At 38.4% G+C, this 25,743-nt stretch overlaps 1 protein-coding gene across 11 annotated transcripts in view; it reads left to right on the forward strand.

Annotated features, from left to right (window-relative positions):
• Slc8a1 (solute carrier family 8 member A1) overlaps window positions 1–16,939 on the forward strand; it is a 354,487-nt gene extending 337,548 nt beyond the window's left edge. For all 11 annotated transcript variants that reach the window (XM_031357163.1, XM_031357161.1, XM_031357165.1 and 8 more), the window contains one exon: window positions 940–16,939. In XM_031357163.1, the coding sequence (XP_031213023.1) occupies window positions 940–1,316 (377 nt within the window). In that variant the 3' untranslated portion in view covers window positions 1,317–16,939. The remainder of the gene's footprint in view (window positions 1–939) is intronic.
• The last annotated feature ends 8,804 nt before the right edge of the window (window positions 16,940–25,743 follow it).

The raw sequence follows: 25,743 nt of genomic DNA on the forward strand, positions 1-25,743 counted from the left end.
AAGCTCGTTGTAAAAGAGAGTCATATAAATCTCTTTATTCTACTCACGGAGAAGTATAAACTGTGCTGTCCAAAACCTTGGCCTTTAGTAGTAAGCCATGTTATTCCTTTCTTCAAAACAAGACACAGTGAACATGGAGGATACCTTCTGGTATCTGTGGCATGAGAAGATCATACAGTGAACAGGTGTGAGCCTAGGGACAGGAAGATGTCCCAGACCCCACCATCATTTCCTCTTAGCTGTATGGTATGCTGCTTATCATCTTTGGGCTGCATTCATCACCTCCTGTTATTATCACAATCAAAACTGTCATACAGATGAACCTACTTTCCTATTCTCAAGTCTCTAGGCAAATGTCAGCTATGATTACAGTCTGATTCTTTTCAATTGCCGTATTGACTTGCTTCTTGATCTTTGGGACTCTCCTGACATCTTAGCTCTGTAATCTGTAAGCAATAGTTGCTGATGCAGTACTTCACAAATACCCTCCTGCAACCATTTTCAACACATAGTGACCTAGAAATCTTTTGGAATTCTGTGAAAATAGATTTTTCTGCCCTAGGGATTATGACCAACAACTGCTGGATGGAGCCTGTACTAGTCAGTCTTTTGAAGGTCCCCACTGGATATAGATATAACTTGAGCTGTATATAGTCCTGAAAAGGAAAACTTGCCATGCAAGCCTAGTAGACAAAGAACTATGGTATCTGTGGATAAAATACTTAACTTACATGACTTTCTCTATCAGTGATGCAGACAGCACCAAACCCTTAACTCCTGAGATCTGTTCTGTTCCTTTGACCATAAGACTGACTCAAAAGAGACAGAGAAGTCTAGTGTGGGCTTGAGTCTAATGTACACAGTGGAAGCTCCTTGTACCTATGGCTCTATTTTATAAAGTTAACTCGGTGTCATGGCCTGTTTCTTCTTTTTCTGCAGACACATTTGCCAGCAAAGTAGCAGCTACCCAGGACCAGTATGCAGATGCATCTATAGGCAATGTCACTGGAAGCAACGCTGTGAACGTCTTCCTGGGAATTGGCGTGGCCTGGTCCATTGCTGCCATCTACCATGCAGCCAACGGGGAACAGTTCAAAGTGTCCCCCGGCACACTAGCTTTCTCTGTCACTCTCTTCACTATTTTTGCTTTCATCAATGTGGGGGTGCTGCTCTATCGGCGGAGGCCAGAAATAGGAGGTGAGCTGGGAGGGCCCCGGACTGCCAAGCTCCTCACATCTTCCCTGTTTGTGCTCCTGTGGCTCTTGTACATTTTCTTCTCCTCCCTGGAAGCCTACTGCCACATAAAAGGCTTCTAAAGGAACAATAAGATATAGTAAATTTATATATATATGTATACATATATATATACATAAAAATTATGTATAATGAACAGAGGAAACTGACATTTTTCATGTTCACTTAACCTGCTGATGGAATCCAGCTTCAAGAACATCTGTACTAGGCCAGAAGTCAGAAACCATCATCTCCCATTCCCGGGCATCATCGAGTTGAACAAGGCATGGAGGCAGGGCCATCTTGCAGCTCGTCCTAGAAGAGCTATACTCTCTCTGAGTTCATAAATGGTTAAGGCTTTTATTTGTTTTCTTGTTTTGTTTTGTTTTGTTTTGTTTCGTTTCCAGTGGTGGGGGAGGGAGAGGGAGGGAGGTAGCTGATGTTTGGCTTTCAGTTTTTGGTTTGGTTTTGCTTTGTTTTGTTTGGAGGGGCAAGATCCTACTTCTCCTTGTAGAAAGTGGTGATTCACCCAAAGGTGAGTGGATTTGGGATCAATAGTAAAATCATTAAGATTCTCTCCTCACCTCCTCCAAACACTTTGAACATTACTTTGGATTAAGGAAGGATCTGAGCATGAAAGAAGAAAAACACACATCTTCACTATATTCCCAAATTTTATGCTTATCTCCGGAATGTGAACAGTGGTGAACTGCCTCCAGGAAGAAGCATGAGAGCTGAAAAGGAGCCAGGAAAAGCAATGGTTCTAGATGTAGTCTAAGGATACGGTTGGTACCTGGCACCCTTGTTCAACAGATACAGGGATAATGTGCTAGATTCCCAGGAACTCGTAGAACTCTTCATCCTTTATCTCTAGCTCTGAACTGTGATTAGCAAGACCCTTATTCCTTCTAGCCCAGCCTGTTCCCCAGGTTTTCCATCCCAGACCTCCTCCTGCCCTCTACCCAGCCCTTGCAAGCAGAAAGATTAACCCCACACCCAAGCCCCTACCATTTCAGTCATCACATGTGTCCAGGTCCCACGTTGCTATGGCCTGGGATTTTCCATCAGTTTTATTTTCAGTGGCATCCATGGCTTGCACAATCCTGTTCCAGTCATGACTGAACATTTGCCCTCCTTCATGTGCCTGTTTGGGACTGTTGTCGTGATTCCCCATTACGCAGTGCATGGACAAAAAAGAAAATTAAATAAAATAAAACAAAGCATATCTGTATATAGTAGAGTATAGCAAATACTGTCCTCCCATTCAGCAATGTTGATTGGACATTGAAGATATAAGTGAGTTTTCTTTTCACCTGAGTTGTTCCTTTTTGAGTTGTTACTGAGTTTGGATATTAATAGGGATAAAAGAAGAAAATGGCTTATTGTTCATGAATCTGCACGCTCATTTCTAAGAAGCAATAACTGTCATGTAATGAGAGATTAATGTTATTGAGAAGATAGCAGGCAAACTACAAAGATGTCTATGAAATAGTAGCCATGTAGAGCACATGAGAGGCCTCTGAGAATCACCCATTAATTCAGGTAGGCTAAGAAGAAAGGCTGGGGAGACAATTGGATGCTTTGGATGTGCCTGGACTTTTACAGCCACCATTTCCACACCACCCCTCCCCCAAAGTATTTATTGCACATCTGCTCTGTCTGGCACAGATGATAGATAGTGCTAGTTCATTTTTTTAATGGAAAGGGCTGTTTTGAGCCCTGTTTTGTTCACCTCTCAGTCCAGACTCCCTGAATTTCTTAACTCCTGAGTGGAAGAGAAGTCTGAGTGACCAGTGGGACTTTAGAGATCTACTGGGTATGACTAAGAGGAAGTTACTCAAAGAGACTGGGGAGTGTTTAACACTTTGAAAGGAATAGCTCTTTCCATTCAAAAATACCAAAGAGCCAAGATAAACCCAACATTCCAAAAGCTGCGATTCTACTAATAGGAAAAGGGATGGCTTGGCCATCTCTCAGACACTTCTCTGAGCCTCTCTGGCCCTCTGCATTGACTCCAGATATTTAAGAAATAAATGTAGCTGAGAATTCCTTTCCCTTCTTCCACTCAGTGATCATAGCCACTCATTGTTTAACCCACATTGAGTGAAGAGAGACTTGTTGCCCATTCAATAAGCCAGGTAATACTACAACCTGGGAGCTGAACAGTGACCAAGACAGCCCAAATTCCTGCTCCCCAGAGTATGTAGTGAATGGGATTCCTACTGAAGAGTAAGAGTTGACACTGAGACAGTTTTTATCTTGCAAGAGAAAAATAATTATGACTTTTAACATAGGCACATTAAAATTGCACAACAAAGGCAGTTGACCAAATGCTCATGTTTTGTTTTTCCTAAAAGAATGTAACTTTTAGCTCTGGAAAAGCACTCTCTATAGCCTTGGCCGGCTGCAGGTATTTTCATCTTCCTAATTTAGACCACGCAGGGCACTATGGTGGTGACCAATATCACTCATTAGCCAGTTTTTAGTCTCTGTGGCAATGGTACCTTTCCATAACAATACTCCACAGGCCACCAACAGTGATGACACTGGGGACTCCTCAGTGGAGTCCTCTAAGCCATCCTGTTTTGATTGTTTTAATCTTAATTTTAGATTTTAAAAGTGGAAAGCTAGCCTAGAAATACCCAGTAAATATAGTCAAAGGATACATGTAGTTAAAAACCTTAGAAAGATTTTGCACTGGTTTTTGTTTCATTCTGTTTTGTTTTGTTTTTAAGCCATCTTTGGACTGTCAATAATTCTGTAGTGAATTTTCACAGAGAACTTCCCAAGAACTTCTTGCTGTTGGCCAGTTTCAAGTTCAAGCTTTTTGGTTTGTTTGCCTTTTTAGTCTTTATGCTGTAGGGAAAATCTGATTCTGGATGTTCAGGGTTCTTAATTATTATGTGTAAGTGAATTCATTTTATTTGTTTGATTATTTTTATTTTGTGTGTATTGTGCACGGCTTTAGGGGGACAGTCTCGCACAGTGCTGTTCCTGACAATTGGTACACATTATTGACACAGAAAAAAAAATAATAAAGTTTCTAACTGTTTGAGATTTCATCACCAGTGGCACAGCATGTTCTGTACTGTGGAATGTCCCCTCTCCTCACTGTCACCTACTTCATTTTCGGTTGTTTGTTTTCATGCTCTGAAGAAATAAAGACCAAAAAGGTATCCTTGTGCAATCGATATCCTCATCCATGGGAAAAGAGACAGCCAAAATCCAAACTCATATAAATGTCAGCCCTTTGCTCATACTGTGTTTAGATGGCCCATGAGCAGCACATGGAGTCAGAATGTTTGTCTGTCCTGTGATGCTGTGATAAGCACTGGGTGTGCCTTCTTTTCACCTCCTTTCCACCTTCTAATTTAACTCTATCTTCTTGCTTTCTGCATCCAAGGACATGAACTCACAAGCTATTACTTGTTGAGCAACTTTTATCACCCAGCACATTGTAGTAAATCATGCCACCCATCGCACTGGTTTTTGAAAGTATAGCTACTTCCCAAGGGACAAGCAACTTGTTCACTTAGTATCTTATATTGTATTTCTTCTTATTCCTAGAACAACTTCTTCTTTATGTTGATAATTTCTGATCCTATGAATTATATAAGTCACTGACTTTCATATCTCATGCAATCAAAAGAGCACAGGAAGAGGTGACACCAGACATAGAATAAGAATTGTGGGGAGGAGTGCTCTCTTGCTCTGGTAGAATCTGGACACTAGATACATGCAAATCACTCTTTGTTCATCTGAGCATCGTAAAGTTTCCCACAGGCCCTTTCATCACAGCATCGTGTAGGTATGTGTGGCACACTTTCAAGGGTGAAAAAAAAAATGAGGTACAACTTAAACACTTCTTGAATCAGAGAATTGGCATGTCTCCTGAATATTGATCTTTAATTTCATATAAAATTGGCAGCCTGAGTTTGCTTCTTGAATAAAAACCAAAATGAATATTATAGTGAGGATCCTTGGCCATTTAATAGACCTCAGCAAAATTCTCTGGCTGATTGAATCTCAAGTGCTTACAAGCAAACATTTATTTGTTGACAGATTCTGATTTGATTCATCCAACCTTGAAGATTTCAGAGAACCTTGCTTTCTATAGTATAGTATAGTATAGTATGGTATAGTATAGTGAAATTTTGTAATTTCGTATAGTATATGAAATTTTGGTTGTAATTGTTTTTCAAATATAAGATTAACATACAATTTATACTGTTCAGAACAAGTCTGCAGGGATGGATAGGTAGCTTGCAACTAACTGATGAGCACCTTCTTCCTAAGAAGTGATCTCAAACAAATAGAAACATGCTCTTTCTACTGCCATTTGTAACCAGGCATCCTCCACTGGAAACTCTATGCTCTCACATTCCTGGTTTTAATCAAAAGAAAGAAAGAAAGAAAGAAAGAAAGAAAGAAAGAAAGAAAGAAAGAAAGAAAGAAAGAAAGAAAGAAAAAGAAAGGAAGGAAGGAAGGGAGAAGATCTAGATGCTCTTACATCTGAGAGCTTTGTAGAAAAAATGATAGAATTTTCTCTGGGAGATGATGAAGCCCCTCTTTTCTAAAGCAGATCAGCTTCGTTAAGACTTCTTTTGGTTTCTCTGAGTTGAAAATGTAGAATCTCTCTCAATTTTGATTTTCTTTTTCTGATGTTTGGCAACTATAACCATAACAAGTCCTGGTTGTACTTTCACGTCTTTAGGAACATTGGGCCATTTCACCATTAAAAATATCCAATTCATTCTAACTTACAAGTAGCATCCAGCAGTCCTTACAATAATCATGTCTTTTGGCCAAGGTATTCTAAGCATTGATGAAACTAATAAGTGATGCATGTGAATATTGGTTGGGAAATTAGTGGCGTGACACATAGAAGAGACCTACAAAATCACATTTATTATACTGGAGGTATGTGTTCTTGTGGATAGATCTGGTAATGTGTGCTCATGTCTCCTTACAGATTTTGTTTTATAACAGATTAGGGATTTTTTTTTATTCTTTTCAAACACTATTATTGCTATAGCTATTATTGTCACATATTCTAGCATATTTCAAATGTTTGCATTGAATACTGCTAATGGTACTCTATCTCCAGGGATACCCTAGGAAAGAAACACAAGTGAAATCGTTAGGCGTTTCATGTTTAATATTTAACCATGGGTAACAATTTCACAAAGCAGAGAATGTCCTTCCTGCAGAAGGGCAAAGCACTGAGGGGTCGAGCTCCCAAGAGAGACAGAATGTGCTTTCACTCTCCAGCCCACAGGAAATGGTAAGTATGCAGCTTGTTGTTCGCAGCCTGCCAAGGTGTCCAAAGACATGCACTCAGAGAAACTGTGGATTTTCAGTTTTTTCAAAGGTTCTCTGATCTCATTGCCTCAAGGGGCATTTAAGTAGATGGGTTTGTAAATCATTATTTTTTATATACCCACTCTGACGAAAGACCATCATTTCTTAGTGTACCCTTTCCTTTCCCTGTAGCCAAACCTTGTAATTCTTTCATCGGTTACCCTTGATCCATGCAGTAGACTTCATGATGTGCCTGGAATTACTTCTCAGCAATAGGGGAAAGCTCACACTGTAAGGAATTGCTTGGGAATTTTTCTTCTAGAAGCAAACTTGTCATAGAAAAATCAAACTTGATGACTTTTCACAGACATTAGAGACATCTTGTGTTATCTCTACAAATAGGAACAGACTTTAGAACAGTGGTATCTCTACAAATGCCTGAGGTATATACTACCCTAGAGTTCTGTGCTCCTTTATTGATTTTATCTCTCTTGAGGCCATGTTTATTTTGCCCCTGTGTCCATTCCACAGCCTATTCTATCAATATATGTAGGTACAGAATGGAAAAGAACAATATACATGTCTCCAAGCCCCACGGGAGTGTCTCTAAAGCTGTCCTATGTAAAACAGAATAATGCATATGATCCTAAGAAACATAAGTGGGTAAAGTGCTCACTGGATACTGTGTTTCAGGTATGGAATGGGTAGGAAAATTCACATTAGTGACCAAATAAACCAAGAAAGAAATTAGCAAACTTAAGAGTTGCTGGATCAGTTTTGATAGTTAATTCACAAAGTCCGACCCTAGTAGTCGGTGTGGTGCATAATTTCAGGTATGCTCAGCCAAATCTAAAAATGTATTGGAGGAAGCAAAAGCTAGTTTATTAGGATGGTTACATAGCCCTCTCTACTGGAACTCCTTGCCAGTGAGCTTATTATTTACAGAACTTTTTCTTAGACTCCCTTGAAAACATAGAGTAGAGGAGCTGAAGTCTGCAAGAAGGAGATCTTTTCTAAAAGTGTGATTTTTGGTTTGTAATGCTCCAGCCTCTATTGTCAAGAACATAATCCTGAGTTTTCTTTCCAAGTGGGAGAATTACTCTTATTAGTAAATGTATTAAATTAAATCAAATATGTAACTGCTTCATAAAATATTTTACTGAAGGAATAAACTAGTTAGTATAAATATCCATGATAAAAATCTTACTGGTTGCTTTTGTGAAAAATTATACTCTTTGTGAATCTTTCTCTACACTTATAAATCCATTTTAGCAAACATTATACTTGAAAAATATCCAAAAGAAAAATCTTGGGAGCTTTTTATACTGCATTGCAATAATACACAGAGAAGAAAGTTGTGTGGTTATGATAATGATGTGGATGAGAATTATCTACACTGTTGACAAGATTATAGTTTTAAATGAAATAGTTTGGCACAAAAAAAATGTGTTAAGTAGGATTTCATCATGTATTACCCCTGTTTAAGATATCTGAAAGTCATTATCTTTAAGTAAGAAAGATTCTCATTTTCCTGAGACAACTGTATAACTTAATCTTATTCTCAGGTTTAACATGAACGTCAAAGCTGGGCATATATACTTTTTGGCTTGGACAATGAAAGAAAAATATATTTTTTCTTTCCACAGCATTGAATTATTTTAAAGAATACATTAGGTCTGTGCAGATGTCTCATAAAATATGTTTGACAATTTTCTTCCACTTTTAAATGTACAATTCTAAATTACTCAACTTGGTAACCTAATACTTCTCCATTTTAAAGGACAACTCCATTTTGACATTGTTACTAATATTTGAGAACTAATTATAATTTGGATCAATACATAGGAGGGGATGTTGAACTTGAACCTAGCCCCATTACCATATGGTCCAGACAGATCTCCCAGTGACTAAGTTTTAGATGAACCAGTCTTAGACAATATAGGAATGTGAATAATGTTTCTTAGTCTTTTTTTCTATCAAAGGTTTGCCTTTTAAGCAGTGTAATAACAACTTTAGAAGAGTTGGATTACCAGTTGCAAGATTCTTTTTCTTGGAATTGTTTTATTATTTGAACACACCTCTACCTTATTTCTCCCATACCATAGGGATATGCACATTAAAAGCAAAAATACATTTTTCGTGTTGAATAACCTAAACTGTATTCTGCACATTGCCCCAAAATTCATGTAAGGTTAATTTTCTTTCATAAATGGAACCAAGTACAAAGAAGGAGTCTTATTCTTCAGGTAAATGTACACAGTTGTTTGAGAATTGTTTGGAAAGTAGGTATCTTCCCAAGATAGATGCAAATGTCTTAAAGGAAGAAATTCATTTCTATTCCTTTTGTTTGTTTAACAAGTGTTTTAGATAGGAAGTCCTTAGGGTTAATTTGATTCCTTCTGCTGCCTTTGATTGTGAGCATTGAAAACTGTCCTTGGGGGGAAAATAATCTGGTCAAGGTCAACTTCTGGAAGTTAATAGGTGAGATTTTGTATTTTCCCTTGAGAGATGGAACCAAGCAGGCAAGCAACCATGTGCCAGTTAACATTTTCTGGAAATGTATTTTGGCATGTTGGGAGAAAAGGCAGGGGTCCTCACCCAACCTGTCTGCTGCTATCTCGTCACCCAACACTCAGCCTGTGGATCTTTCACTAGTTCTGGTTAAGGTCAGACACTCCCAAGAGAGCCAGCCTCCATCTTTCATATGTGTTGATTGTATTGTCTGGCATTTCCTCTCCAATATCCTACTAACAAGCAAACTAGACTGACCAACCAATTGCCCATGAGACTTCTCCATGGAGTACTCTCGGAGCAAGTGATGTAATTGAATAGGTGAAAAGCCTTTGGAATTCATTTATAATTGGATTCTCAGAAATGTTTGTCTTTGAAGTTTCTGTTCCAAGCTCTGAGAACAGGGTTCCTGCTGTCATCAGTATCTTATAGGAACTTTGACCCTCCAGTGGTTACATCATTAGTAAAATGAAAATAAAATTGCTTTATTACTACTCAGGATTCACTTATCGGTGTTCAGAGCTTCCACTAACCAACATCACAGGATTGACAAAGGATCAGAAATAAGCCAAAGAGGCATACAATTGCCTCATCGTTATTGAATTTCTTTCTACTGACTACTACTACTACTACTACTATTAACTACTAACTACTACTAATTACTAAGTAACTGCTACTAACTACTAGTCTTCATTCAGGATCACTCACTGACTTTCCATTCTGTTCAGGTTTTAAAAAATAAAAATAATTCAGTCAAGCCAGTAGAAAAGTTTCAAAATCAGAATTTCATAAACTTCAAGCATTTATTTTGCTAATTATCATAAAGTAATGATGACTTAAGAAACAACACTGGCCCTGGATTTAATAAGATTCCAATTACAGTATTCTAATTAAATTAACCTTTCATTTTGGTCTAAGGATATTTTATTAGTGTGAGATTCTTTAATGGGGTCATTCTGAAACTGATCAAAGAACTTCCCTTTAAGAATGGTTTTCTTAACTTCACATTCTGTATTTCACCATCAAGATGAATGGATTCAGGCTCAACTAGCACATCCCAGAGTCTTCTATGAGCCAGTCACTATGTGAGGCACATATCTGGTTTGTTAGCTAACATTTCAAGTTGTGGAAAGCTTGCTGTTTGCATCATTTGCCTCATCATTGTTGAAGTTCTGTCTTCTACTACTACTAACTACTACTAACTACTAAGTAATTGCCACTAACTACTAACACTGAATGTTTTTAGCTTGGAAGCATCTACCTGTTCTTTGAGCTAAAACTTCAGAGCCCTCATCAACTGACAGCACCTAGAGAAGGGGACCACAGCTTCTCTCTCTGAGCACACAGTGCTCTCTCCATTTGAATGGCTGTTGTCATCAGAGTGGAGACTCTTTGGAAAAGTAGATCTATTTGCTTCAGAAGGTCATGGATCTTCAGATTGCTCTGGATTTGAGTCTTCTCATTGCTCCATGAGAGATGATGCACAGCTTCATGTCGCTTTTTCTGAAACACATCAATGCCTCATGGTGGGCAGCTTCTTATTTCCTTCCACTTGTAGGTGTGAGCTGAAGAAACTTTATGTGGCCAAGCAGTTGTTCCTCATCATATTTGATTGTCAGAACAAATGCCAAACCTATCAAGCCACGTGCATCTGGGAGGAACTAAAAATTTATTTTAAAATAATTACTTGTACACCGCTGGGTGTGGGGATCTTTTCCCTGAAGAGAGAGAGTAGGAAATTTCCCCCATGTGAAAAAGCATCCAAAAGATTAGAAAAGATTTCAACTCAGTGACCTTCTTAAGGGCACAACCATTCTTCTTCCAAAGATGACCTTTCAAATTTACTTTTGTTTTTCCATTTCTTAAGCTTTCGATCAGATAGGAGAAAGAGATTGTCAATACTGTTTTCTACTAAGCTATATGAATTATAAACAAGCCATACAGTGGCCAGCACCCACCCCACCCCACCCCAAGTTTATTTAAAGATATAAGTATTGTAAAGGAAAAGGAAAGCAGGATGCCATTTGCTACAGATTTAATTGTCTTTTAAATAGCCTCTTTGTTGTAGAAAAATGACTATTCCAGAAGATGTCACAAAAAGACTTCTTAAGTCATGATCTGAAATTGCACATAAAACACAGAATGAGCATTTAGACTTTTTCACAAGGAAAGGAAGAGAAAAAAAACAAACAAACAAACAAACCAAACAAACAAAAAACAAAAGAAATGGAGCTCTGCTTATGTAAACAAAGAACATTTCCCGTGGCGTGAATGTAAGCTTTCTCTTAAAGGCATCCCAAATGGAATGTCTTAAGAAATGACAAAACTATTTCAACATAGTGGGAGGAACGCATCCAGCTCTATTCATTCTGAGCCACAGAGCCGAATTTGTGAGGGGGAAAAAGTAAGCAAACATCACTGACATGTTGCAACAGATAAAGTGGCTTTGTGAGAGAAGAAATTTAAGCAGATAATGTTTTTGTTCTGCTATAATAATTCTGTGGTTGATTCTTGGAGATAAAAACAATTCTTCCTTTTTTCGTGCTTTTTTCCATCTAAAGTGGAAGCTGTGCAGCTGCAGTAAATGCATCCCATTTTTAAACTGCAATGATTTTTTTGTGTCGAATCTGATCCCTATTTCAGATTTCATTAGGAAGTAGTAAATTGGAACAAAAAAATAGGGTTTTGTTTTCTTTAAAAACAAATATGTACCGTAAGCATTTTCTGCTGATGACTGCCTTAAGCATTCCTATTTGTGCTGTCAATCAAAGGCAGGTCTTTGCTTGAAGACCTGAGCAAGCTCAGCCTTCCTCCCGTGGAGGCAACAGCTCATTCATACAAATTCACATCATTCTTCTCAACTCTCTGCCACAGCCCTACCTCTTAAGCTGACCCACCTCTTCCAGACAAGCAAATTACAACCTCTAATGATGGCTGCTCACAGCTTGTCCACCTTAACTCTTGCCCATCTGAATACCCTAGAAAGTCTCTGGAAACCTTCCCTCTCTTCAGCATTTTCCAGGAGCCCTTGAGATGAAAAACTTTCACGTAAGACTTTTACTAAGAAAATACAAACAACTCATTTATTTGTACTCAGCCAAGAAACTGTGAACAAATTTAGTCACCGTGTTAATTACCCTGATAAGGTGATAAGGCGACTGTCACATAAGTAGCTGGCAGAAGAGAATTGTAATGCTATTACTAAAATAATGTTCTATGAAGAAAGAGTGTACAGTCTTCTAGAAATGGACTTTTAGAGTGCCATGCTTAATAACATAGAAAATTATATAGAAAGGCCAAACATAAAACATGGTTTAAAATTATATTTTATAGACATGTTTATTATATATGCTGATGTGTGCTTAACTTTCTAAACCTAGGAACCTTCTATAATTAAACCAATACCAATAGAATCTAACCCTTCCTACTTGATGCATTTCTGGGGAGAAAGTTCAATGTTGATCTTCCCATCCCACACGGTAAGGCTTTGCTGGAGGAATGCAGTTAGGGTGACATGGATAACTATGTAAAGTGTATTTTAGAATAAGCAACTACAGTGATTCTTTAGTCTTTGGCCAAGCAGCATCAATAATGAGTAGGAAAGCTGTGAAATATGCAAATTATCTGCTTCCACCTGAGACCCTCCCCCCAGCTCTCTATAAATCAGAAATGCCAAGAGTAGGCTCCTCACTGTGGGTTTTAACAAGCTCTTTGGGTTGTTTAAATTCATGCTGCAATTCAAAACCATTGATCCAGTCAGTGCTTTGCATGTCTTAGGATGATCAATGCCACCCCATGTTCAACTCTGCATTCCCCAGAATGAAGTTTATAGGATTAAATGGTAGCATACCTGTCAGTACAATAGACTCAGACAGTGGGTTTAAAAGTTCATAATTCAGATTTAGAATTCCATTTGAAGGAAAGCCAACCTCACAACTGGTTTGTTGTTGTTGTTTTGATGTTCTTGTTGTTATTTGTTTTGTTTTGTTTTGTTTTGTTTTAATGGGGCTTCAAGAAGTTTCTCTTCCTTGCGTCTTTCTAGATCTTTTAAAATATACTAGCCGTTCATGCATGTTACCTGACCATCATAGAATCTAGAAAAACAACTAGAAAACCTTTCTCACTGTTGAATAATTAGCTCTAGCTGTTATCCTTAATGGCAAACAATTTTGTAGCCATTAAGTCCTGCTGAATGAATGTCTTCTGGAGGAGTGGGTGTGTACTGAGAGACAGAGACTACAGGTCGGAGTTTAGGAAGCTGGTTCAAAGTAAAACACAGGGGTTATAAAGCTTGGAAACAGCAGGTGGCGTAGTAGTCATTCTAGGTCCCTAGGATCAACTTCCAAGTCTCTCTTGCTGGTGTTGGGGCAAAGCCAGAGTGCTGGATATTCAGGTCACCTTTTGGATAAGAACACCTTAGAAGACTTGTTAAGATAGTGAGTTATATGAGAATTTGTGCCCATGTGTCTGTCTGTTCTCTGAACTCATACCTGACATTCTGAAGTACTTAAAATATAGACCTGTGTTTGTCCTTCCTTTTAATCACATAAAGCAGTTTCAAGAATGTGCATGCTGCTGCTGTTGCTGGTCAAGCTGGGGTGTTGATTGTTCATTTGCTCTGGCTGGGGGTATCTTCCCATTGGTGCCTTCCTTCTTGTCCTACTCCTGACAAACACACCTGACTCATTTGCAGCTCCAGCTCAAGCATAACCTGTTCATCTCAGTGCTCATCACCCGCATCTCCACATACATATTCTTTTACTCAAAATCGGGGCCCTTCTCAGAGATCACATCAGCGTAGCAGGCCATTGCAGTGATGGGACATAATATTTGCTGCAGAAAGGCCTAGGTCAGGTTCCATGCAATTGATTCAAATCCATCACTAAAATCCAAAGCCTTGATATCCTTTCTGAACTTTGAAATGTCACCTTGGAAGCATCCATGGTGAACCGCCAAGGTGAATTTGCTGTCCATGTCTCCTTGGTCCACAGTCCATGCACTGTGTTATTTGCTCCAATCCTGAAGCCTTGAAATAAGCCTGGATTTGAATTGCAAAAGAGCAGGTAAACAGGTCCATAATGAAAGACCCTTCCTGGTAGCATAACAAAAAGCTCTGGACTTGAGAAGGTGACAGATGATGGTTGTTTTTAAAACCATCCTGTCAGTAGTCTGCAGTGATAGAAACAGGTTAGTGATATAACACATCTCTTTCCCGAAAGCCATAATCACCATCACTAACACAACTGTTATTCTAACAGGACTTCCCGGGGCTCCTTTGGGAATTTTGTAGATGTGTACAATGCTCACACCAAGGAGACATTTCATGGCTTTCTAGACATGAACCAGAAAAAGAAAGAAAAAAAAAAAAAGGCTGTTGTATATATGCACAAAACACAGCTCATTCCATGAGGCAGACAAGATGAGAGAGACTTCCGGTTAGAAACTGATCCACAATTGTCACATGCCTCTGGTGGCTCCTGGTGGCAAATTTTCCCTACTAATCCAGTGAGTGAGTTAAGGGTAAACTGAATTCATCCTGAACCACTATAATGGGCAATCCCTATAGAAAGGGCCAGTATGTCTCCGTGCCTAAAAGCTTCTCTACAAAAGAAATGAGCACAACACCTCCCACCCCTTGCAGGCTAAAGAGGAAAGAACAGTGCGCACAGAAGTTGTACTCAGAGTATAAGGGATCCATTACCACGAAGCTTCAAAGACAAAGAGGTGGGAAAGACAGACAAAATCAGAGGCGATCATAGCATAGGTGACATAAGCAAAGCTCACATTCCTCCAGCTCAGCCTGGAGACTGCTTGTGTCTAAGACTGTATGTGCAATAACTCCATCACACTTGGAATGCCTTGAGTGGTGGTTTGGTAGTGATATACATGGGAGAATAACTGAAGCTTTCAGTTGGAATCTCTCAGGCCAACTGATATACTCTATAAAGATGGCTATTTTCAGTGTGAAACACATACACAAACGTGTACACAGCCTATGTTAGTGATTCTGTGGAGAAACAAAATGTTTAACATTCAGAAACTTTCCAGTGTTTCTGAGTTTTGCAGGAAGCAAAAGTCAGCAGGGCCATGATTGCTAACTGTACTAGAGTTACAGTCATCAGAAGTGCTGTTAGAACTGCTGTGTAAGGCACCTTCTCCAACATCAGTGTGTCAGTACTATTTGAACTGAACTGTCAATCTGTACTCCTGAAATATTTTTTCTATCTGTGGTGGTCTAGTGTTATCCTGAAATAGTGATCACACATCTCATGTAACCAGGAAAGAAAGTGGCATCATTGAAATGTTAGAAGTAGAGGAAGTTATTTATTGTCTTCTGCCAAAGAAAATTGTTTAACGATCTTTAAAATGTAGATTAACTTCTTATATTATGAATGTGGTTGTAAGAAATGCTCACTTCATCTATCCTTTGAAAATGAATCTTTTTGTGTTTCTAATAATCAAGGGAAATATTTTAAGCCAATGTAATACACAGAAGTGTTAAAAAAAAAGAAAGAAAGAAAGATTCAAATTTGAGAACTCAGTGGCACAGTCTTTCCCTCAAATTCTTACATCATGCTAAGTTACATTTGGAGACCTTAAACACACCACCATTAATAACAGGCTCCAATCTCACAGAGAAAGCATTGAAACATTTCTCTTCACGAAGGTTGAGCCGACAGAAATTACTGTCTAATTTTCTTGCCCATCGGCCACATATGTGTGGACCCAAAGGTCTACCAATGTTGCACAGAAAGTTAACAGGCTGTGTACGCCAATCTCATCTGTGCAGTTAGCCAGAACTAGCCATTAAACTATATATTTAAATGTTTTGTAAATAAACTTTTGATTACTACAGTTTTGTTCAAACTGCTGTCTTTTAAAATTAGACTTGATTTGAATTTTTTAAATAATCTGTTATATTAGATGTTGCGTTATTGACTGTGATTCAATGTACACTCAGCCATATTCCTGTGGGAAATATCAGTCCTATTGACTTTCTTGGCATGAGCCAGAAGCTCTTAGTTTCTCTAAGGACTTTAAGTATAAAGACAAAAAAAACAATCAAAATGAAATGCTAGTGAAGAAATAAGAAACCTATTGTACAAAATGTATTTTTAAAAATCTTAAGATTCATGTGATTTACACTGCCTGTTAATCTAGTCTTTCTGTGAAATAACCACAGCATATTTGTTAAGATGGAAACACCAAATATTTATGATCTTTGTATAGCACCTTGTTATAATATGTGACTTCAAATGGTAAACATGTCTATTGTGATCATGTGAGCCCACAGAAGAATAAGTTCCTGCTGTTATGTAAAATCCAGCTCTCAGAATTCAGATTCCCTGCAGCTGCTGTATCACCAATAAACAAGAATTAATTGTGAAAAAATAATTTTTAAGTTTATGATCACTGTGCATTTTGTTAATGAATTCAGAGAATTTTATTTTTACCAGAAATTCTCTCAGACAGTAAATACAACTGCTGATTTCAACCATACTATCATTTCTGTGGTTTCTCTATTCTTGATACAACTACCAAAAAATTGGAAGCTTGGTGCAAAGTATGTCCTAACAAAGACACAATCAATGACTTTTCCTGCATGCTGCCTGAGATAATATTGTAATTTGAAATGTCTTATCAAAAAAATTATCTCATAACCCAAGATGTAACTGGCAATATTCCTTATGTGTATAACAGATGGTATGTCAATACCTAAAGCAATGTCTGTCGTACATGTATGTTCTATGTACTGTTTAATCATGTTAAACTGTAATCTGTGAGACTGTCATTGCCTGAGCTAGTCGATTGTGTAACAAATCGTTGTGTTCACTGTTTTCCTAACCTCACTGTGTTTCCTAACACTGAAATATAAATGTTTGTAAATTACTCATTCATTTTCTATCAGCTTTTATGTACTTTCGTGTGTGGTTCCATTGACTAACATAAACAAAGGAAGATCAAATTATTCATTGTTCTGAGTCCAGGGACATTTTTTTTAATGTCTATTATGTGTCTCCTGTATTCTTTACCAAATATTGGAAAAATTCTTAGTAACCTGAAAAATCACCAGCCCATGTCTTCTGCTGAGGATTTTTCTTCTCTTCCCTAAACCATGCTTTGAAGGCCATGGACTTCAATGATTTTTATTTCTCCCATAACAAAGTTCAAAATTGTCTGCAAATGGGTCTTAGCTGGAAATGTAGTGTATTTGATCTAGGAAAATGCATTCATGTAAGTATTAATAGACTAGATCAAATTTGAAAGAAACAATGAATTTTATGGGTTTGTTCCTGACTTAGTAAGTGCTTGGGATGGGGACACTTAAAAGATTTCCTGTTGAAAGTTGTATATATTATCTGTTTGTAGATATAATCTTACTGTTCTATATGGCCTGTAAACTGCCATATCAGATCTCATATCTAATCAGCCTTGTGGATGACTGGAGATGTTCATAAAAGATAAGGAGAATGCCTGGTGGAAGATAACTAAACATGCACAGATGACCATAAAAGGTTTTCTAAGTAACAGGTTTATTAACACACACCCATACATGCACTCACTGCTTTTTAAATGTGCATGTATATGTGTTTGCAAAGACAAGTACATCCCTGGGGCTTGCTGGCCAGCCTGTCCATACAAAATGCTGAGCTTCAGCTTCAATAGGAGACCCTGCCTCTGAAAGATAAGGATGATCCTGAAGGATAAGTATGAGAGTGATACAGGAGGAAACCACATCAACCCTTGGTCTCCACATGTGCATACATATGCAACACACCTGCAGCCACATGTGAACCTATATGTATATACCAGAGAGGGTGTGAGAAAGAGAGAGAGAGAGCTGGGCAGGGTGGGGACAAGGAGAGAAGAACAGAGAGGCAAAGAGAGAGGAGGTGGAGAGAGAGAGAGAGAGAGAGAGAGAGAGAGAGAGAGAGAGAGAGAGAGAGAGAGAGAGAGAGAGGCAGGGTGAGGACAAGGAGACAAGGACAGAGAGGCAAATAGAGAGAGAGAGAGAAAGCTCTAATCCTCCCACAGCATTCCCACAGTTATTGAAGAAGCTGCCCCCAATGGGTTTCACAGTAAGTTCTGAACATGGGCATGATACATGGACTCCAGATTTATCCAAATCAGAAGGCAGGTGATAAGCACCCTCAAAAATTGAAGCCCGGGGGTTCAAGAGATGGCTCTGTTTTTAAAGAGTGTTTGCTGATCTGCAGAGGACCAGAGTTCTATTCTCAGCACTATCAAGCAGCTCACAGCTGTAACTCTATAACTCCAGATCCAAGGGATTCAGTGATCTCTCCTGACCTCCATGCATGCGCGCGCACACACACACACACACACACACACATACACACAAATATTATAAAAAACACAAACAAAATTTAAATAGATAATTTGAAGGAAATATGGGAGAGGTTGAAAATGATTGAGGCTTGCTATTCTTCCCAGGATTAATAAATTAATTAATCCACTCACTATGGATATTTGCTAAACACAGAAAGTGAGGTTAGAACCATCTACACAGTAAGGCTTACACAAAATAGAACATCATTGATGCTGCTTCCTATGTCAGCCTTTCTACATAGTTTTGTGCCACTCTGAATCCCAAATGTCCTTGTTTGTGAAGCTAGCAGCATTACTTGTGCTGACTATGGTATATGCTCTTTGGAGTTGTGATAAGTGTGACCTGTTGTCAAGGGCCTTACACAGAGCCTGGTACAGAGCACTCAGCAAATTATGGCTGTTGTTTATATTCTCTACAGTATTTATGCTGTTCCTTATTCTATTTTGTCTAATTCTAGCAAAAAAACCTACTGAGTCACTTAAATAAGCATCCCTCCTTTGATATCTGATCGCATTCCCCATCCCTGACTCAACCCGGCTTATCTCTGTAAGAACACTGTTGAGTTGGTCTAACAAAAACTATCCTTAGGATTGAAAGTTCATCTCAGTCATTTTTATCCTCTGACCATTGCCATATACCTGGCTTTAAATCTCACTTCTCCTTTATTTATTCAAAGTTGAGCTAAATATCTTCCCCTTGCTGCAAAGTAGCACTGTAATACTCTTGTCCATGACTATACAGTCTTCTGGCAAGTTTTAGAAGTCTGTCCTTAGCAAGTGTTTTCTTTAAGGCCCATACAATTCATCATCTTGAAAGATGTAAAGAACAGACAAAGTGGGCAAATCTGAAGTCTCCTCACATGGGAGAACTCCAATCTTAGAGAACGTAGTTGCCTCTAAATGCCAAACTTTTGTAAACACTACACAGCAAAGCAAAATTCAGATTCAAATTTATTTGACTCTAAAATTCAATCTTGGCAGCCATTGTGTTATTCTGCATTTTGAAAATCCAGAACTGAAAGGCTCTATTTCGTTTTTAGAGTAAGCTCCCAAGCTGACATAAAAATCTCGAAAACTATTTAATATGACAGCAAAATTATCATAGGTATGCAGATAGATAGACATATAGATGTGATATATCAGATTAAACATACACTTAATATATATTTATATCAGGTCAGAAAACTCTACATTTGATATATATCTCCATAGTAACAATCATGAGATATAATTATTATTCTACTTTTTATGGATTTTTAAAGACTTTTATATCACCCACAAAAAAAAGAGTGAACTCTGAATAAAAGTTCTGTATGCATCACTGAAAGTCTCCTTGGAAACAGCTCCCAAGGTCACCTTCAATATTTCAGACAACCACAAAGAACAGATATATTTATTCTTGTTGATTTGGCCAGGCTTATCTGTAGGCATCTGATTTGGGAACAAAATATAAATCTAATTCCTCTTCCAAATTAACAAATGGCTATTTTATTTTCCCAAAGCAGTTTATGAGGTTATCTGAACATTGCTGATTAAAAGGTCATAGGCAGTAGTAGGTACTTTGTATATGGAAATGATTACAAGCCTGAAATGCTTTGAACACAGCAGAAATTCTCTTCTACAAGTGAATATTTTCTTCTAAGATCCCTAACACTATTCGTGCTGAAGCACTGGTTTCATCATCTCTCAATAGCTGATTCTTTAGGTGTACTTAGTAAGTACAAACACACATGCATATATGCACACACATACATACAAACACACATGTACACACACATACATGCAAACACATGTACATACACATACACACAAACACACATGTACACACAGATACATATACATGCACGTGCATACATGCATACACATATATGCATCTGACACAGACACACAGACACAGACATATGTACATGCATACATGCACAGACAGACAGACATACACACACACACACACACACACACACAACTATACTAGCTCTTTACAAAAGGTAACTATAAAGTGGCAGAGAAATGAGCCTGGTTTAAGGAATAATGGTGGACGCTTCGCAAATACACAATTTGTGTGTGTTCACACTCAACCATTGCTTGACTTCTTAACCAAATCTTTTTCAAATGCTGTGTTTCAATATCTCAGGTACTCACTGAAAAATAGAATTCAATGAAGTCTCTTCAGATTCTAAGGTGACAAATTGCTAGGATGAAGGCATCTAAACCATCCAGGGGTGCCCTATTCATGTGAGCCATCATAATGAACTTCATCACAAAATATCTGCTATCAAAGGGAATTTTAGTTTTTTCTTATAGCAATGAAAATAATTAAAAATACCATATACAAATGTCTTCCTTTACTATCATTTTTATTTCTAAATGCCACTAAAAACAAAGGACAATGTGATTAGCATCCATCAACACAAACTAGAGAAATAAAAGATTAAATACAGGTCAAGCCTCCATCAAACTGTCTGACAGCCCTCAATGTTTACAATGTGAACTCCCTCCTTTGGTTACCATGAGAACAAGAGGATAAATAACCAAATGAGTTTCCTAGATGGAAAAAAAAGTATATGGCCATCTGTTTTAAAAACTCTAGCCAACAAATTCCAAGCAGATGTAAGGCCCAATCCCAAAGAAGCCAAGACTCAAATGTACAAAAAAAAAAAAGTTGTTATTAATTAATCTGTTCAAGTTTGGGGACAGAGTAATAAGAAATTAGGGAGAAATCGTTGTTTTTTGCTACCGATTATTACAAGAAATCTCATGACTGAAGCCACCATGAGGTTTCATCTTTTCTACAACAGAGAAGATCCCCACTAAGCCAACATTTTGTTTGTTTGTTATTTTAATTTTCTGTAATTTTCTGTTTGTTTATTTGTTTGTAATTTTAATAATACTGCATATTACAGTATAAGTGTATGTGGAATTAAATGTGGGAGGAGATGGAGGAAAAGTCCAGAGGGTCAGGAAAATGAATAGAAATATGAAGCCGTGGGGGGTGGGAAACTGAGGGGAGTCACTAGAAAGTTCCAGATGCCAGGGAATGAGAGGCTCCCAGGACCCAACAGGGATGACATTAACCGAAAATACCCAACAAAGGGGAGATAGAACCTGTAGAAAATACCTCCAATAGATAGTCATAGCCCCCTGTAGTGGGATGGGGTCACCTAACTACCTCAAAAATTTTAACCCAGAATTCTTCCTGTATAAAGGACAAAAAAATGGAGCAAAAATTGAAGGAAGGCCATCCAGAGACCTCCCCACCTAGGGATCTATCCCATCTGCAGACACCAAATCCAGAAACTACTGATGATGCCAAGAAGTGCTTGCTAGCAGGAGCCTGGAATAGATGTCCCCTGAGAGGCTCTGCCAACACCTGACCAATACAGATGCAGATACTCACAGTCAACCTTCAGATTGAGCCCCAGGACCCCAATAGAGGAGTTAGAGGAAGAACTGAAAAAGCTGAAGGGGATTGCAACCCCATAGGAAGAACAATATCAACTAACCGGACCACCCAGAGCTCCCAGAAACTAAACCACCAACCAAAGAGTATACACGGAGGCATCCATGGCTCCAGATACATAAGTAGCAGAGGATGGCCTATTCTGGCATTGATGGAAGGGGAGGCCTTTGGTTCTGTGGATGCTTGATGCCCCAGGGTAGGGGGATGTTAGAGTAGTGAGGTGGGAGTAGGTGCATGGGTGGAGGAGCAACCTCTTAGAGGCAAAGTGGAGAGGGAAGGGATGATGGGACTGTGGAAGGGAGACCTGGAAGGTGACAACATTTGAAATGTAGATAAATAAAATAACCAACAAAAAAATGAAGTTGGGAAAATGACCTACATCAACCTCTGGTCTCCAAATGTAGACATACACACACACAAACACACAAACATGGACATGTTAGAGTAATGTTTTATGCACTGGATAGAGGTTGTCCTTCTACTGTTCAAATGCTGATTTCTGAAACTGGCAGAAATCTGATTACAGACTTGACTTTGGTATTTGGTATTGTTAAGCATCTCCTGCCTTATTATTTTGTAAACAAAGTTCTCCATTATCTTCTGGTTGGTTAAAATAAAAAGCCAATGGCCTGTAGGAAAAAGCAGAATACTAAGATGGGACATCTGGAGAGAGAAGAACTCTGGGAAGGAGACAGGCATAAGAGATTCATCCAACCAGTCAGGAGAAAGAAGCAGGCTGGCAAGAAAGGCGGGGTAACTAACCAGCCATGTGGCAGAACTTAGATGTATATAAACAAGATAATTGAGTTGTGAGCTAGTAGGAAACAATGCTAAAGCCAAAAGCTTATAAATAAATATAGTCTCTGTGCATTGTTTAGGAACTGAGGTGATCTTAGAAAGGCCCACAGTTACACAAGACAAACACACACAAAGCAAAAATGATAGCAAAAATGATAGTAGAACAGGACAGTGGTGGCACACGCCTTTAATCCCAGCACTTGGGAGGCAGATGCAGACGGATTTCTGAGTTCGAGGCCAGCCTGGTCTACAGAGTGAGTTCCAGGACAGCCAGGGCTACACAGAGAAACCCTGTCTAAAAAGCCTACAAAAAAAAAAAAAGTAGAAAGCAAACATACCCAAGACATCAAATGTTTGGCACCTAATAATGGGGACATGAGTCAAGAAACAGAGATGGATCCTAGACAGATTGGTAGAGTCAAAGTCAATCCCAGTGTGTGGGTTTGAATCTGAAATACATGCCCATAGACTCATTTTCTAAGTACTTGTTTTCTGGGTTTGGTACTATTTGGAAAACTGTAGAAGTGTATCACAAGAAGGCTTGATGGAGGCCTTTGAAAACTATACCATGTCCTGTATCCTGCCTCATTTCACTTTTCTTCCTGGTTTACCTCCATGTAAATATTCTTGTACCACATCTCCCACTGCCATAAACAAGAGTGGCTTCCTCGAAATGATAGACTATAATCCTCCAAAACCATGAACCAAAATAGACCTCCATCACTTACTTGTGTGGGGTGTTTTGAGCACAGTAAATGTGAAAGTAACTACTGCTAAACATTTTGATAAGCTATGGTGGGGATAGCTTAGTGAGGGCAGTGACCCTGTCCAAGTTATCTAGAGCATGAGGTAAAAGTTCATCTACTTCAGACAAGAAACAAGCAAGAAGACACACAGACCATAACCAAGGCCAAGTTTACCCTTCAAAGGCCCACCCTTAGTGGCCCACCCACTCCCCAGCCAGGCATCACTTTTTAGTGCCCCACAGCTCTCAAAATAGTTTCAAAAGCATCGGAGTCAGTATTCAAAACATATGTTTGTGTGTGACACTTCTGATTCAATCTATAAGACATAATTTCCAAGAATTGTGTCAGTAAGCAAGAAGTAAGCAAGGCTGAAAGAAGTTAGCAGGAGGTGTGTTATGACATACTCTGGGTTTTGCTGTCCAGACACCATTGTTGACATGAGTGCAAAGGTGGGAAGGGAATTTTCAAGCAAGCAAGCATACTTTGTTCTGACACCAAGTAACAAAGCAAGGGGAAGGTTGTTTTCTCTAGTAAGACATAAAATTTATCCCAGAGCCTGGAGCATGCAATTTTGAGAGAGTTTAAAATTGACCTTCATGTAATGAGAAGTCTTTGTTGTAAAGGGTCAGACCCTTCACTATGTTTGGAATCACTGGCAAGATGAATCTGTCAGAGCATGTCTGTTGACCAGTATTTACATTGAGGTAACATCACAGGTGAGAAAAATACTCAGAGGTTAAACTTGAGCAAGTCAAATGTCGGCCACTACTTGCAAGATACATTTTTGTAAATTGGAAATGGTAAGGTGAAAGAATGTGACTTCAATGGACAAAAAGAATAAGGGTTTAAGGAGATCTGCCTCCTATAAAAGTCTAAAAATATCCTTGGAGCATTAGAAAGCTTGACAGTAGAATGTATCTCCTTGTAGTAGCAATAAAAACATGTAAAGATAATCTTGACAGAAATATACTTAATAGTCTTATAAACTCTGTGAATAAGGGAAAACAGGCAAGAAGTTGCACACAAAGGAGTTTCAAGAAAATGAAGAGGAACTAAACTGTTTTAAGATGTAAGAAATTGCACCCTAAATCCACAGAAGAACCCACGGACCCAGAAAAAGACCTGAAATTTAAAGTCACACAATGCTGCTTTGAGACTGTAAGCAATGAGAACCCATGCTTTGTTGATGAGTAGAAAGCAGGTTGATTATTCTTCGTCATCGACCCAGCTTTTGCCCCGCTTCCTCCTCAGTGATTTCACTCCTAAATACACACCAAAATGTATACATCATGTGCTCACACTCAAGTGTGTACATTGCTCATACTCCGTTGTGTGCATATCAACCCAAACTGTCAAAAAGAAAAAAAGACCTAAAAAGTGCAATCATAAAATTCATTATTGTAGCATATACATATCATGGAGATGTGGTGTAAAAATGAAATTAACCAGCTATATTTATTCACAATCATTTGATGAATCTCACAGACAAGAAGGCAAGGAGCTACGACTGGAAGAAAATATAACAGAAGTAGCTTCTCTCGGCAGGAAAACTGACAGTGTTCTGTTAGTTTTCCTGGTAGAAGATACATGGGTCTTACTGCTAGAACTTTGAGAACTATATGGAATAGATATAGGGAGAGTGGGCATATTTCTCTTGTCCCTTATTTTCGTGGGATTGCTTCAAGTATCTCTCCATTTAATTTGATATTGGCTGTTGGTTTGCAGTAATTTGCTTTTATTATGTTTAGGTATGGGCCTTGAATTTCTGATATGTTCACTTGGTGCCGAATTAATTTTTATCATTGTTCTCTTTTCTATATATGTTATCTATGAACAACAAGTTTTAAAAATTAAAGAGAAGAACCTATGGAAGATTTGCCTAAATTTAAAGCCCCTATTCTTGAATAGGAAAACTCACTAAAGATGTCAAATCCAAACAGCATTTGTCAACTCATGCTGTTCTAAGGAAATACCTTAGGCTGAATAATTTATAAACTATAAAAAAATAGTTCTCACAATTTAGAAACTGGAAAAAATCTAAGCTTTCCAAGATCAGGGCACCAACAGATTTTGTGTCTAGCAAGGATTTACTCTCAGCTTCAAAATAGCACTTTTTCTGTTTTTACATAGAGCCAGAAAAGCCATTCTCCTTTGAGTCCTTTCATTAAAGCATCAATTTCATGAAAGCTGATGCCTTGTGGCCTAACAGCATCTCACACAGGACCTGACTTTTAACATAACCTTGAACAGTTAACTTGTAGTTATGAAGAGTCCTCCAGAAGAGATCATTTGTTGGGACTTTGGTCCCCTGCTAGTGATGTTATTTTAGGAAAGTCTGAAAATCTTACA

This window comes from Mastomys coucha, unplaced genomic scaffold (assembly GCF_008632895.1).
Source record: "Mastomys coucha isolate ucsf_1 unplaced genomic scaffold, UCSF_Mcou_1 pScaffold6, whole genome shotgun sequence".
Lineage (NCBI taxonomy): Eukaryota > Metazoa > Chordata > Mammalia > Rodentia > Muridae > Mastomys > Mastomys coucha.